The sequence below is a fragment of the Chroicocephalus ridibundus genome, chromosome 11, assembly GCF_963924245.1.
Source record: "Chroicocephalus ridibundus chromosome 11, bChrRid1.1, whole genome shotgun sequence".
NCBI classification, from domain to species: domain Eukaryota; kingdom Metazoa; phylum Chordata; class Aves; order Charadriiformes; family Laridae; genus Chroicocephalus; species Chroicocephalus ridibundus.
The window spans coordinates 9752142-9766234 of record NC_086294.1 but is presented as its reverse complement, the minus strand read 5'-3'; the positions used below and the strand labels follow the sequence as shown (position 1 = coordinate 9766234).

Genomic DNA, 14093 nt, shown 5'->3' with positions numbered 1-14093 from the left:
AGCCACATGTTGCCTTTCTTTTACTGGTGACACAGTGTAGTCCTCTCCTTTGATTCGTACAAGCTCCTCAGTATCTTTTCTTACTTTGCAGGGATAAACCTGGATGTATTTTCTTGCTGCTGATGTCAAACCATGTGAAATCCTATAATCTGAAGCCTCTTTTCACTATGAGGCTTTGTATTTTGCAGGCATTGTAATCAGAAGAGTAATCTTATCTTAACATGCAAAATTAGTGACTCCTGGCTGGGGGAACCTGTGACTGGCACATGTCAGAGTCCCAAGTCTATTTTCAAATTTTCAGAGACAAAGCAGAACACTTTAATGACTTCTAGTTAGGTGGTTTTTAAGTTCTGCGGCTTTTTTTAAAATATGTCTGTCTTTAATTTCTCCTGTTACACGCAGTGAATTTATGTAGTATGAATTCCTCTCTCAAAGATCGTATCCTTGGCACCTTCTACCCAAAGTCTACATAAGTAGTTAGTACAAAGTTAACCACCCTCTATTTTACAAATTCATATTTGAATTTAACCTATAAACACTACTTCAAATTCATAACCTATGAACAAGAGGAAGCACTGGAATGTTACTAGCATTTGACTGCTGTGAGGGAAAGCAGCATTTTTCCCTTTCTCTGATGCTGCTTTCCCCCACAGAAGTCAAAATAACCATCTTACTTTGCTAAACCTTTCTTGGTAGTGACTGAGCCAGTAGTTTCAAAGTCAATCATCTCCCTCAAGGAAGCGTGTTGATTCTGTCTGACACTTGTTAAGTGTCACTGTCACTAGCAGTCTTTGAAGAGATGTTCTTGCAGACTTAACAGAAGGGATGTTAATTAGGCTGTTGATTTGTTATCCCCTAGGCCCATCAAACGCAGTGCAGCACTTCAGTAACTAAAGAGGCACACGGTACTAAAGAGCATTTAACTTTATAGATAAACTGCTATTTATTACCTGGAAAGAATGTCGAGTATAAACCAGTATTTGTTAGTTATCGTGGCAGCAGCATCCTTAAATAATGACATAGAATGCACCTGCGCGGTGGGAACGCACCCTGAGACTCCTGCAGGCAGTCGGGACCACCTGCAACTGCTGCTGCCTCTGCTGTGAGTCCAAGTGCAGCTGGGTGCCTTTGCTTCTGAGATCGTCGACTTTGTTCCAGTTCAGAAAGATGCTCTTCCAGGTCAGTTGTTGATCCTCTTGGAGCTAGTAAGAGTTTTTGTCAGGGAGTTCATTCAGTCCCAGGAGGATTCGGTGTTACTAAGGATCTCTGAATCGTTGGTCACTGACCTGGGCATTATCCTACACCTGGAAACGGGCAGGTACTTCCATGGCCCACAGCATTAGCCAAGCATTCAGCATTTCCAAGGGCATCAGCCTGCATTTTACACTCTCCTGGAAGAGGGCAGCAGGCCAAAATAGCTTGGGAAACACTGCTGTAAAGAACAACCCTTTCCAGACCACTTTCCAAATAATCTAGCACAAATATGTGGATATTAGACTGAATTTAGCTTATCTTCACGTCCATCCACTTGTATGACAGGAAAAACAAAGAGGTAGTTCACATCCTCGTACATCCCCATCATATTTTTTTTTCTCCATTTTTGTGCTTTGCCTAGGCATGATGTCACACACCATATAATGCGACACCCTCATAGGAGCATTATATTGCTCTGAAATCCTTACCTCTCTCAACATGAAGTAAAGAAATTCCTTTAGCCTCAAAGTCTCTAAAGGTCTGAGTCCTGGCAGCACTTTTTCCGCCACCAGAGTGAAGCCACCTCTGCAGAGACACGTAACAGCCGCTTAGGTGCAAACCACAGTAATACACTAATTTTTTTAAAAAAAGTGAAGGAAATAAGATATGGATTTGTCGCTTTGGAAGGAATGGAAGGATGCAGCATTGCTACATGAAGTGGAGCACAGCCAAACAGGCAAACTCAAGTATTTGTACCAAAGAAAAGAAAAAAATCAAGAAACTGATAGTATCTTACGTTAATGTTATGTATGAATAATTTTATCATTGATTGATCTGTAAGCTGCCTGGTAGTGCTCAGAAACAGTAACAGTTTACATTAATGTATTAAAGGCACATATAATTTATTCAGTGAGATTCATGCCCTATGGAGCTTTTTGACAAGTTTTTATAGCACCATAGTTAGTGTTTATTAGCAATGAAAGCACTTTATAACACTTTGATACAATGTTTGAGACGAGAACTGCACAAAGCAACTACTTCGTAGGCAAGGAAGCAATTACGAGTGACACTTGGTGAAGTGTTACCAAGAGATCTTCAAAGAGCTCGCTTTCATACCGTCGACAGCGCGGCACCCGGCAATGGCGCAGCGCGGCCGGCCCAGGCGATGGGAACATTTGCTGAGCTGCACCCCGGCAGCAGCGTCACAGCCACCTCCCCGGCAAGGCCACGCACCTTCCCAGCGCCTCAGAGTCCCTGCAGCTCCCTCGTTAGGCACGAACAGCCCCGTTCAGCTTCTGCCGTCACACGGGGGTGAAGAAAACAGGATGCAAGAGAGGGGGTCATAAAAAAAGAAAAAACAAACTCAGCTCAAAGAACTTAGGGAAATGAAGCGCTTCGGTTACACACCATTTATTTTTCTGTTTTTGAAAGAATATTTGTTCTTAATTTTAAAAGAAGCCCATAAAAATCCTTTTAAATAAGCTGTAGGCTAAATTAATTTCCTTAAAAATCTCTTTCCCCTATGCACAGGTTCACGTGGATTTGCCCTGGAAGATTTGGCAGTAAAATTGTGTATGCTTACCTTGGGCTTCTTATTGTCAGCGTAATTAATGGTTGAGCGGTTTGGGCTGTCGTGCTCCTCTGGAGCTGGCCTGCCTCGCCGGCGCTTCTTGTTTGAAGTCAGGAGGCACACACGGAGTTTTACAAGCAAGGATTTCAGAACGCCCGAGTCTAAACAAAAAGGCTTTGATTTTCAGCAGTGCTTCTCCCTTTGGCTTCCAGTACAGGCTTGAGTATTTTGGAGGCAATTAGATCCTCAGTGATCTGCAAAATCCATACATGCCTTTAAGTAAAAAATACTTATATTGGGACGCAGCAGAGAGGCAGTTGGGCAGAAACTGGTCTTTGGAGTATCAGTCAGAAACGTCAGGCTTATGTTAAGGGACAACTCTAAATTACACTCTCATGACATAAGGAAAGTTGTCTAGTTCAGATGAATTTTTAGATGCCTGAAATATGGTTTCTTCACCAATCCAAATTCCCAGCTGTTGTTGCCACAGTTTTTGTCAAACTATGACACAGATAACACAAGCTGAGAGAGACATCCCTCGTGGTTAAATTAGCCTTACAAAGCTTTCATGCCCCAGCAGGATAATTTTCAGCAGTTAATTACGTTGTCACTGCCACTGGTGCTACTTACACCACTATTGCAGCCTCTTAAGCCAATTCAGTGGCTTTTAGGGGAGGAAAAACAGGCAGCTCAAAGCAATATCCAGGTGTTTGGGTGCCAAAAACGTGTCTCATCTGTAGAGGCAGGCAGAGGTCTGAGGTAGCCGTGAGCCTGCAGTTGCCTGGGGCAGGCAGTCCCACCACCCCAGTGAGGCACCTGTGCTGGGACATCCCTCTTGCCCCAGAGAAATCAGTGAAGACAAGCTCCTCCAGAAGGCACTTCAGGGTAGCAAAGTGCCTGAAGCTGGGCTCTGTGCGTACTCCGCCTCTGCAATCAAGTGTATCACACAGGTGTATTGCAAAGCCTTCCCTCCAACCCCCATTTTAAGTCCGCAGAAGAATAAAACCCTGATCTAAACGTCATGCTCTCAATATACTTGATAGACAGATGCAGAAGGACAAGGGTATTGTTGGGATGAAAGGAGAAGGCTCTTATTAAACTAGCAATGTCAATGAAAAGCAAGGAAATGCAGAAAATAAGCCAGGGGTGTTAACTGTTTGTGTAAATCTTCTCCTTCCTCTCACAGCTGGCCCTAATGCGCAGTTCTTTCCTTCATCATTCAGTGGAGCTGCTGAGTCACTTGTCTTTCGCACTAACCTCCATGTCCTCCACAGCTTGTGACACCTTCTTCGAACCTGCAAAGTTCCTCGTGTTTCCTGACTTGTTCTGTCCTTTTCCATTTGGTAAAGGGTTTCTACTGCACGCTTCTCTTTCCATGTATGCTGTTTTATTTATCATTGTATTTTTATTTTTGATAATTGTTGCAGAATAAGGTCTAAATCTGCTACACCGCAAAGAAATAAGGGCTACAGCTGATGCATACAGTTTTTAGTAAGAATGGGATAAAAATCCCTCCTTCTCATCTCATGACTTTCTGGTCAGGTTCTTGGAAGCGTAACTATGATGGCCTGGATATATGGGTGGAGTTAATACCCTCGAGGCTGGAAAGGCAAACATAGGTATTCTTCATTTCACTACAGCTACTTGCTTCTCTTAGTTCCCCAAAACTCACTTTTTGTGCAGGCACTGGAGGATCAGAGTCCCCTTTTCTGATCCCCATGAGTTGTTTGTGAGCAGGGTCCATAGGAGACGGAACAGGTCTGCAGGGGATGAGGCTTGTGTGTAACCCAGGATGGGCAGCTGAATGCAAATCTGGCAGCTCAGCGCACCCATAGGTCAGGAGGACAAAAGGTTCTCTCAAAGAAATGAAAGGAATATCAAGTAGAAATAAAGTTGTGACCTCTTTATTTGACATGGTCTGGTCACAGGCTACAGCCTGTTATGATGTGCGCAGATCAGGAATGTGAAAAAAAAAAATAAATCAGAAAATTCAGGGAGAATGAAGCACAAAGAAAATGAAATATTTGAAAGCCTGCCTTACAGTGAGAAATTCACAGATGATCCTAAAGGGGTACCTAAAGGAGAAGCTGGTCTTTAATCAAAGCTTCCAGAAGGCAATCAAAGACAATCTTTAGTATAAAAGGCAGTGAAGAGAGGATCCTGTGACTGAAAGCTGAAACTAGAGCATTTGTACTGGAAACAAGGCACAAACTTCTAACCGTGAGGGTAGTTATTCAATAGAGAAAATTATCAACTGCAGCATGGCTTTTCTTTTACTTATATCTTAAGAAATTAAAGACTCCCCCTACAAGGGGACAATGGTTGAAACATTTAGCAAGGTCCTGTGCTATACACAGGCAACAGGGTGTTTTTTATCCCTGGGCAGCCCAGATGAAGAGAACAGTGACATCAAAATCTACAACAGGGACCAAGGTCTGCCTATAAATCTCCAGGCACCCTGCCAACGGGAAAAAAACCCACCAACAAATCCATCAAATCCAAGGAAATCCCCATTTATGAAAAGGTCTAAGAAGCTCTCAACTTCTCTGCGTCAGAACTGCTGTTTATGTTTATATAGGAAGTTTTTCTACACTGTTTGCACTTTACCAGGCTCTTGTCGGCCGATCAGGAGAAAAATGCAGAACTAGGAAGGGGAGCTAGAACAGCTAAGTGCATTAAGAGGCACTGGTAATTCTCTGTTACACTTCAGAGGATTGGTGAGACCAGTAGTACCTTGTTCACAGCCAACAGCAGTATATTTTTAAAGTTAGTGCTGGGGGCTGGCTAGCAGCCAGCTATAGTTATAACTTTACTACAAATTAAATAGTAACTGCCGTATTCCTGCACTGCAGTCTGACGGAGTCAAGGAGCTCAACTATTACTCCCCCATCTGTACTTAAAAAAGCCGAACGACATTTCCAGCACGCTAGAGCTGTCAAAAGGCTTGAGGATCACCAGCCAGGTATCTATGGCAGGTCCGTGTTGCTTCCATAAATCAAATTCTTAGCAGTGAACATGTCCATTATCATGGGCGGAAATTAAGTGACCTAGTTACTACTCCCTGGCCTTTTAAAAGATACAGGTGGCTTCCTCAAAAGAGGATCCTCAATCAGACCAAATGGGCTGGTGGTACTCATTAAATTAGCAGGAGGAAGACAATATGTAACTGCCACAACCCCTCCTAGAGAAACACTGAAGAGCTTTTGGAAAATGGGCTCAGCAGAGCATTCCTGCCTAAAATCATATCAATGGGACAGGAAAAGAATATTCTTGAAAAGCCAAAGGATTCCCAAAATGGTTTATGAAAAAAAAAAAAAAAGACCCTACCTGATGGCTCATACAGTTCTATCTCAGTTACCACCACTACTGTAAAAATCAGGTTTCTCCTTTATTGGGAGTTTTGGGGATGTAGCTCTAACTTTGACATTACTGGAATATAACTTCTTGGTGTTTAATGTCAGGCTAGCTGGAAAGCATTTTCCTATTAACTATCTCTGTTTTTTTCCTTTCTCCCCTTACTACCTCACTGTGTCTGTCTTTTCTCCTTTCTGCACTAAAAGTGGCTGTTCCTCTGTCTCCAAGCTCCTCCTGCGCTTCTGCAGTAGACCAGCTCCTGTCTAACCATGAACATGCTCTGTAAGTCCTTTCTTTTATTACTGCAGCTCTGTGCGTGCGTCTGTTCGGTATTCATTGTAACACAATTTAAAGCCTCATTTGATGTATAGCTTAAGATTTGTGGGGTAGAGGCAGAAACCCCAGCTGAATGGGGGCGTTTCACCTCGGGACATGGAGGGCGGTCTCCTGGCTGCAGGATGCTGCAGACCGCACGCAGCAGGAACGCTGCCTTTTGGTGATGGTTGTTCTCACTCAAGGGACTGTGTTACGATAGCACGGGGTCTCACCGGTCGGTACCACACAGAAGAGTAGAACAAGATACAGAGAACAGTAACAAGCTAGGATTTATTTCACATCAGAGCTGCCCACCACCATGTATCACAGACTGTGCTCAGGACAGAAGAGCTCTGTGGCCCCTGGCTGGACCAAGCCTGACCCATGCATAAGGCATACAGGACTTCGAATAATTCCTAGAGTTTAGACACAGCCATGAGAGGGGCTCATGTGGAGAGCTAAAGGATGTGGAAAACTAACTCCAGTACCTGTCTTAAGTCAGTTCTTCTGACAGCTCTGAGGCTTCCTCTTCCCTCACATGGCGTGTAGCCTTCCAGCTGGGTTCAAGCATCATGGGAATGTTCCAGGGACCAGGCACTTCCAGACACACAGCTCCAATTAGCTCTACATTAAAAAGAAAAAGGGAGTAAGTGTGAAATGGGCTTCCTGCTCAACATGTTTCTGGAAAGAGGGTAGGGAAAAGGAGCAGAGCTTATTTTGAGACCATGAAAATCCTGATCATCACGATGACAATCTCTCTACCTTGAAACTGGGATGACAAGTCAGAAGAACTCATACTTGATCAGACTTTTGCATCTTCTATCAGGAGACAGAGAACGCACCTGGCCCTTCAATGCTACACACCCACAACTGCTCCAGCATCTCAATGCTACTGATCCCTCCACCTGCTCTCCTGATCACGCCCTCCGCATCCAGCCCATGAAGCCACAGATCCTGAGGAGATTGCACATCCCAATACCAAAAAACCCCTCCAATTATTCCAACAGATTTGTGGCAGGCAGGGGGTTTCTCTCCTTTTGCCCTTCAATGCTTCTGTTTATTCCTCATTAGGACACTGAGATATTGAAGAGAGGCAGCAGATTTCAACAGTTGCTTTAAGACAGCAGGGTTCAAAGTGGAGAACGCAGTCTCTGTTTCTGCCATCTGTAATGTTCCGTAGCCAGGTTCCCTGGATAGGACGCAGCATACACGGAGTCAGAGCTGTGATCAGGCAGCAGTCTGCTCCCTGGGTCAGCGCTCAACCTGCTTTTGAAGTTTTGCACTGCAGAACTCCCCACCGCTGATGGGGAACTGGCACAATCCCTTTAAAGGCTGTAAGAAATAAAGGACATTCCTCAGCAACAAGGGGTTGCCAAAAAGCCTTTTTGAAAGCAGCCAGTGGAAGCTGCATAAGCTGCTAATTTGAAGTAGACTAATACCAAGTACGGACCTCAGGCACAGAGAGCATCCAGGCTAAGCAGGAAGGGAACCATAAGCGCTTCTCAGAGAGCACATTACTAGAAGAGAAGAAAAACCTCAGTAACTTCCAGCATCCCCCAGTTCCTGGACATCACTGAAACCTGAAGGACTAGGAGGAGGCTCTGGGGTGTTTAAGAGCCAGTTGGACTATCCCTTGGACATGCTTGCAGGTACAAAAGCACCCATGAAGCAGTGCTCCTTAAAGAGGAGATCCTCTCTCCCTTTGTGATGTCTAGGGTGGTGAGAGCAGCCTCCCAGCATCACCCCAACGCGTTTCATCCCCGATGGACTCGGGTCCTGACCCTTAGAGGTCACGACCAGCAGCTCTGGTTTTCAGTAATATTCAGGTCCTTCCCCAGCCCCACAGGCAGGGAGGAGAGGGAGCATCGTGTCTCGCTTGAGAGAGAGGAAAGACAAAGGGAAGCAATTGGAAGAGCCCAGGTACAAACCCCATAACTCCCAACCCACAAAGATTTCCTCAGCTGAAATAACTGCCAGCGAGAACAGGATTAGCACAGCTATCCCTCCCCCTCATAGCTATCTTTTGTAATATCTTTCCCTCACCTTTTCAAGGCTCTCCAGGATAACCCAGCACTAACAGAGCTCCTTTAATCACCACACCCACTCCAGCACCAAGAAGTGCTGCTCTCCCCCTCTTGCTCTTTTATTTCCTCCTCTCCAACCATGCACTTGGTGCTAAGGAGGCTCGTTCGGCTTCCGTTCGGCTTCCTTTGGCCCTGGCCGTCTTCCTGCTCGGCAGGGACAGCTGTCTCTGCTAACCCTCTCCTGGCCAAACTCTGCACACAAGCACCCTGCCGCCACATTTCAGCTATGAAGAAGACACTACTCTGAAGCATTGAAGGACACCGTAAACAGGCAGTAGCTGAGTTCAGGGAGAGCTCATTGCCTACGAGCTCTCTCACTGATGATTATAATTTTGCAATTTACTCCTTTACCTGCCCACTGCCCAGGACCAGCTGGCTGTCTTCTTCAACTCATTTTTGCATGTCTGTTAATAAGCATGCACAGAGTTCAAATGCAGTCTCAGACCATCAGACCCTTTCACCATGTCCTGTCACCTTCTGAAAGGCTCCTAGGCTCCTTCATGGGTGGGACATGAGCTGTGCTGGCCCACAGGGCAATGAGAGCAAGGTGGGGTGAAACAAGCACCTTGCTCTGCCGGTCGGGCTCCTTCTCTATATTTTTTTTGGAATGAGGTGCAGAGGGCAGGTCATTCTGGTCCTTCTCCGTTGCTGACATGCTACTTGGTATTGCCGTATTTAAGCAGTCATTGACTTAGGAGATGGCACTCACCTCATCTTCCTTTTCCTAACCAGGAACATTAGCCACAGAAATTAAAAAGTCATTCTGTACTGTGTGCGCATTTAAACATTTGTGCAGAATGGAAAAACTCCAACAGAAAACATGAACAGGAACCTGTACCTGAAAGCAATTACGCATCTGGAGGTGGTGGGTCACTGTAGGATGGCAGAGAAACAAGTTCAACTCTCCAGGAAAAAAGAGACCTGAAGGCTGATCTCCAAATCCCTTTCTGCTCACTACGCTGCTGTTACCAGTGCCAGCCTACCCGAGCTGACAGCGTGGGGCTGGAAAGCTGAGACTTGCTCAGATCTAGGTTAGGAGGTTCCTGCAGTCTTTGCCTGAGGCAGGTTCCTTTGCTCTTCAGGGTTCTTCACGTTTAGGTATCTAAGGGACTTTATTGGGCGCTTATAATTAGATGAGGGTTGAGCACAGAGGCCAAAGGTCTAAATTTCAGACATAAGATGTCTAAAGTGTCTGTTACTCCTTCAGTTCTTTGTGTTGGGTGTTGGTGAAACGTCCTCATATGAGTTTTTGTGTCTGCTTTCCTCCCTCTGGCAATTTCTCCACCATCATTTCCCATCATAGGACCACATGCCATTATCCCTACGCAAACATTGCTCAGCATGTCCGCCACTGAATTGTAATTTGGCTTGGTTGCAGTTATGCCAAAAAGTTCAACTGAAAAGAACAAGGAAAAGGTGATCTACGGTCTCCAGCTCTGTGTGCTGCTACCTCTGCTTTAGTGAAGTTAATTAACTAATCTCACTGAGTGAAGTTAATTAACTCCACCTGGAGCAATCCAAGCTAACTGAGGTTGCTAAATCCTGGGACCCACTAACACTTGAACATAACACCTCTCCATTTGCTCTGCTAGTTACAGAGAGGAAAATCTTGATTTTCCATCATATAGCCAGTTGTAGCTATGCTAAGTAGTTACAAAACCTTAACACTCTGGTCTGGTAGGATTTTACACTTTCTGGTCAAAGTGAAAAATACCTCCCTGGAGGCTGGGACAATAGCAAAACTAGCTCAGTTTCAGAAAGGAACAAGGAGCAAGAACAAAAAAAGCAAAATGCCACTGGCACAAGCCAATTCATGCTGATGTAAATCAGCACAGTCCACTGCCTCTTACTCTGCTCTACCTAACTAGCAGCAGTCGGGGATCTGAGCCCATGGCTTGGCAGGCTCCTTGACAGGACGGACTCCTGCTATCCTGGTTGTGAGATGTGCAGAGCTGTATTTCACAATTTGACGCTGACAAAACCAGTCCTTCTTTATCACAGTCTTCAAAGTCACCACTACTTTGATTCAGGTCTGCAGAGAAACCCCATGCATGCTGCCAGGGTGGTCTCTGAACCGCATGATTCATTCGGAAGTGAATTTAGCTGTTCCAAAACATGGAATTGTGATGGAATGAGAAGCCTCGGCAGGCTGCAATGATGGAGTTAGTTAAGAACATACTTTGGTTTGGGGCTGCCTCCCTGTTTAATGTGGATGGCTCCATTTCTTTTATTAAGGAGGTGGGTGACTCTGCCTTGGTGTCACTGGTGAAAGATAATGAGAGGTTCACTTTGTGAATCAGAGCAGAGAGCTGGAGCATCAGGGCAGAATGAACTGCCACTACAATATTGTGCTAAAAAAACTTGCTAGCTCCTTTGGCCAGGAAGCCACACTTTATGGGGTCCCCAAATGGAACTCCATAGGGATGGTCAAAGGAAAAAGTTTGCCAACAGGTTCATTAAGCCATTGCTGAGCTTTGACAATTACTTAGAGAGCCAGAGCAACACAAACACACTTCTACACTCCTGGTCCCTTAATTCTTTACAAAGTTTTGACAGCATACATTTAATGAAATATTAAAGAAAGCAGATCCATAGCCAAAAAAAATTTATAGTCAAAAAGGAGGATTGACTATGCTTCTGAACAATGATTTCATAAAATAATACAGCACCTTACTTAAATATATTCCCTTCATACACCAAGTAAATTCAAAGCATTGACAAGTCTTTAAAATCAAATCGCCACTTAGAAAAACCATGCTCAAACCTATGCAGATGTTTTCTCTGAGGTGGTGTTGTCCTTTAGAGCCCTTTACATTACACTGTGAATAGAAAATTAAGTTGTTTATATTTCTATAAGATAAATGGAGTCCCTAAATGCTATTTTAGCCCTTGTATTAACCTTGCTCTAAAAAGCTGAGTTACTTGTGATGCCATGCTGAATTGTTAAATGGAAGGTAAAAAATGCCCGTGGTAGGGGTGCTGTGTGTAGCGAGGATGCAGAGCTTAGGGAGGACAAGCAGCTACTGCTCCTGAAATGCACGAGAGGCAGTGGGGTCCTCCAGTCAGGCCCCACGGCTGACACAGGACGTGCCTCAGGGCTGTGCTGGGGCTGTTGTGTCCATCCCAGCGGGCCTGAAAGCCAGAGCCAATCCCCAGTGGCTGTCCCAGACAGCGAGCGCCTTTGTTTTCCTTCTCATGGCCATGGCACAGGCAGCTCTGCCAGAGCATGAGAACGGTCTTCTGGCCAGCCCCATGAGCCACTGTCACCCCTACGCATTATATCAGCTGTGGGCCAGTTTCACATGGGCTAGAGACAGAACTGGGATGATAAAACTGCTTCTTGTTCTTCTGCTTCTCTTTTTGTCCTTGTTTATGTCCCCTAGTTGATTTTGTCACGGTTGTTATTGATGAGATGCTCAGTGAGACTGCAGAAAAGTTATTTGAGATCCTGCTGAGGGTTTTTTTTGTGGCTTAAAATCACTGAGAGGAAAGCTGTCAGTGCCTGTCATAGGAACACAGCTGATTCAAACACTTCAGACATCAGAAAAAGTATTTTCAACTTGTAACACAAACCTTTTCCCACAATCATCCTTGGAGACTGCAGGTAGGATGCCACTGCCAAGGAGAGGGAAAAGCTCCTTTTTGTCTTTCTTCCTACTTTAACAATGCATTAGTGTGATAAGGATAATCTCTGGTGGGAGTTAAGGCTGTAGTCATACAGCAGTTGTCTTGGAAAGATGTTTCAGCAACACAAACGAGGGGCTGCACAATTTCTCAAAGCATAAATCTTTCCGTTCTGACGACCGCTCTCAAAGAGCAACTGGAAATACCCAGCCTAGAACTGGCTTCCAGCTGGAAAGGGCAATAATAATGATGAATGCTTCATTGCAAGCAGCATGCTGGGATTAATTGGGAAGTGGATATCTTGCAATTTGCTCAAGTAGGTGCAGTGTGTGCATCGTGCCCTGCGAATGCCACGTGCTTGTTCTCCAGGAGAAATTAATGTCCAATGTTGTGCAGCATTTACTAACTAGTCTGGGAGGGGAGTGCAGTACGCTTCCACTGCAACATCTTGACTTTATTCAGAAGTGAAGAAAATGTGTCAGATTAATGAGGAATGAGAGGGAGGCTTTCCCTTTTTTTCCTGTTAAACCACAGGGCAGAGGAGGAAACTGGTGTGTTGAGAGGCGGGGGGGGCTGTCACTATATTCCACTTGCACCATTACAACAGCCTCCTTAGCTTGTGCAGGGAACAGCGTGCAGGGGCCAGTGCTCTCCCCGGCTGCCAACTGTAACAGGAGCAGCAGAAGACCATGCGGTTGGCATCTCCTTGGCCTTCCCTCCAGACAACCACAACAACAACCTAAAGGGTGCTTTTCTTTAAGATGGCAGGGATTTCTCAACCCAAGTCGTGCCTCCATTCTCATTTATTGCAACTAACGAGCCGGGAGTTGTGCTGTGCTTTATCAGGATGCTGGGGCATGTAGAAGAGCAGGGCACGGGACGGGTCCTGCCACAGAGCCGCGTCCTGGGGATGAGAGCCGCTGCACCATGGTGCAGATGGCAGCGCCATTTTCAGAGCTATAAACAGTATCATTGTCATAGCTCTTTGAATGGTACTGCCATATGTACCGGAAAACCAGCATTTAAGCTTGTAAGGGCTTTGGGCCAGCTGGATTTTCTCCCCATTTGGATGAAGCCGATTCCTGAAGTATGAATGAAAGTTTCGTGCTGCTTGGGAGTAATTCCCCCTCAGTACTTATTTTTGAATCTCCAAGGATCGCCACGTTCTCATCAGTCTCCTAACCAGCAAAACCCAAGTGTCCTGCACGTGGAGAGATGGCTGATGCATCTGAACCTCTTTGCTCGGTTCAAGAAGAAGCAGAAAGTTCATGGAAATTTTGATAGCAAACCAGTCAGGCTCTGCATGTTTTTCTTTAGCACGTACTGTACTTTTACGGTAAAGTGTACTTGACCGAGTGTATATGTCTGTGTGGGTGGGTGGAGAGAAAGTGCTCGTCTTAAACAATCAGTCCTCAGGGGTTGTGTACCTCCCCTGGTCACCAGCACAGATCACGTTATGCTCGCCTCCATTTGCATTGCTGAAGGGGTGACGGCCATGCGCAGCAAAGCCAGAAAAGCCCTGACAGCACAGGGTGCCCCAAGCCAGGGTGACGAGCGGAGCAGAGCCCAGCCTGGAGCAGTGTGAGGGCCACGCTGCCCCCGAGCTCAGGGGCTGCCCTGGGGAGTCCCCTGCCTTGGACCATCTTTGTTCCTCCTGCAAGAGTTTTGCTGTAATGTTCAATTTTTTGCTGACCCAGATTCTATTTGGCAAAGAAAAGGAGGAGGCCAGCAGCTCTGGGCTTTGTTTAGAAAATAAATTAGTATGGCCCTGTACCGATACGCAGGCAGGTGGTGGGGAAGGAAATGTCCTGTTTGCCTTGAAGCCACCAGAAACACCGAGATGCTTTTGCGGGAGCAATGGCCCTGCCGTGCGCTGGTTCTGCTCTGAGAGGCATTCACGCTGGCGCACCAGGTCTCCCTGGGCAGCCGGTCCCCTTTGAGAGAGGGCTGGG

The 14093-nt window shown here is 45.7% G+C and overlaps 1 protein-coding gene and 1 long non-coding RNA gene across 6 annotated transcripts in view; one reads left to right on the top strand and one right to left on the bottom strand.

Annotated features, from left to right (window-relative positions):
- HTR4 (5-hydroxytryptamine receptor 4) overlaps positions 1-14093 on the top strand; it is a 139321-nt gene that overhangs the window by 100487 nt on the left and 24741 nt on the right. Inside the window, exon 5 of one of the 5 annotated variants that reach the window (XM_063348678.1) lies at positions 6325-6400. The exons of the other annotated variants lie outside the window; for them this stretch is intronic. Within the exon in view, the coding sequence (XP_063204748.1) occupies positions 6325-6385 (61 nt within the window). The 3' untranslated portion in view covers positions 6386-6400. The remainder of the gene's footprint in view (positions 1-6324; positions 6401-14093) is intronic. 5 annotated transcript variants of the gene reach the window in all.
- Positions 968-14093, bottom strand: part of LOC134521774 (uncharacterized) — a 32683-nt gene continuing 19557 nt past the window's right edge. Inside the window, exons 9-11 of the long non-coding RNA XR_010072869.1 lie at positions 6922-7057; positions 2777-3018; positions 968-2489 (exon numbers count right to left, since the gene is read on the bottom strand). This is a non-coding gene — a long non-coding RNA (uncharacterized LOC134521774). The remainder of the gene's footprint in view (positions 2490-2776; positions 3019-6921; positions 7058-14093) is intronic.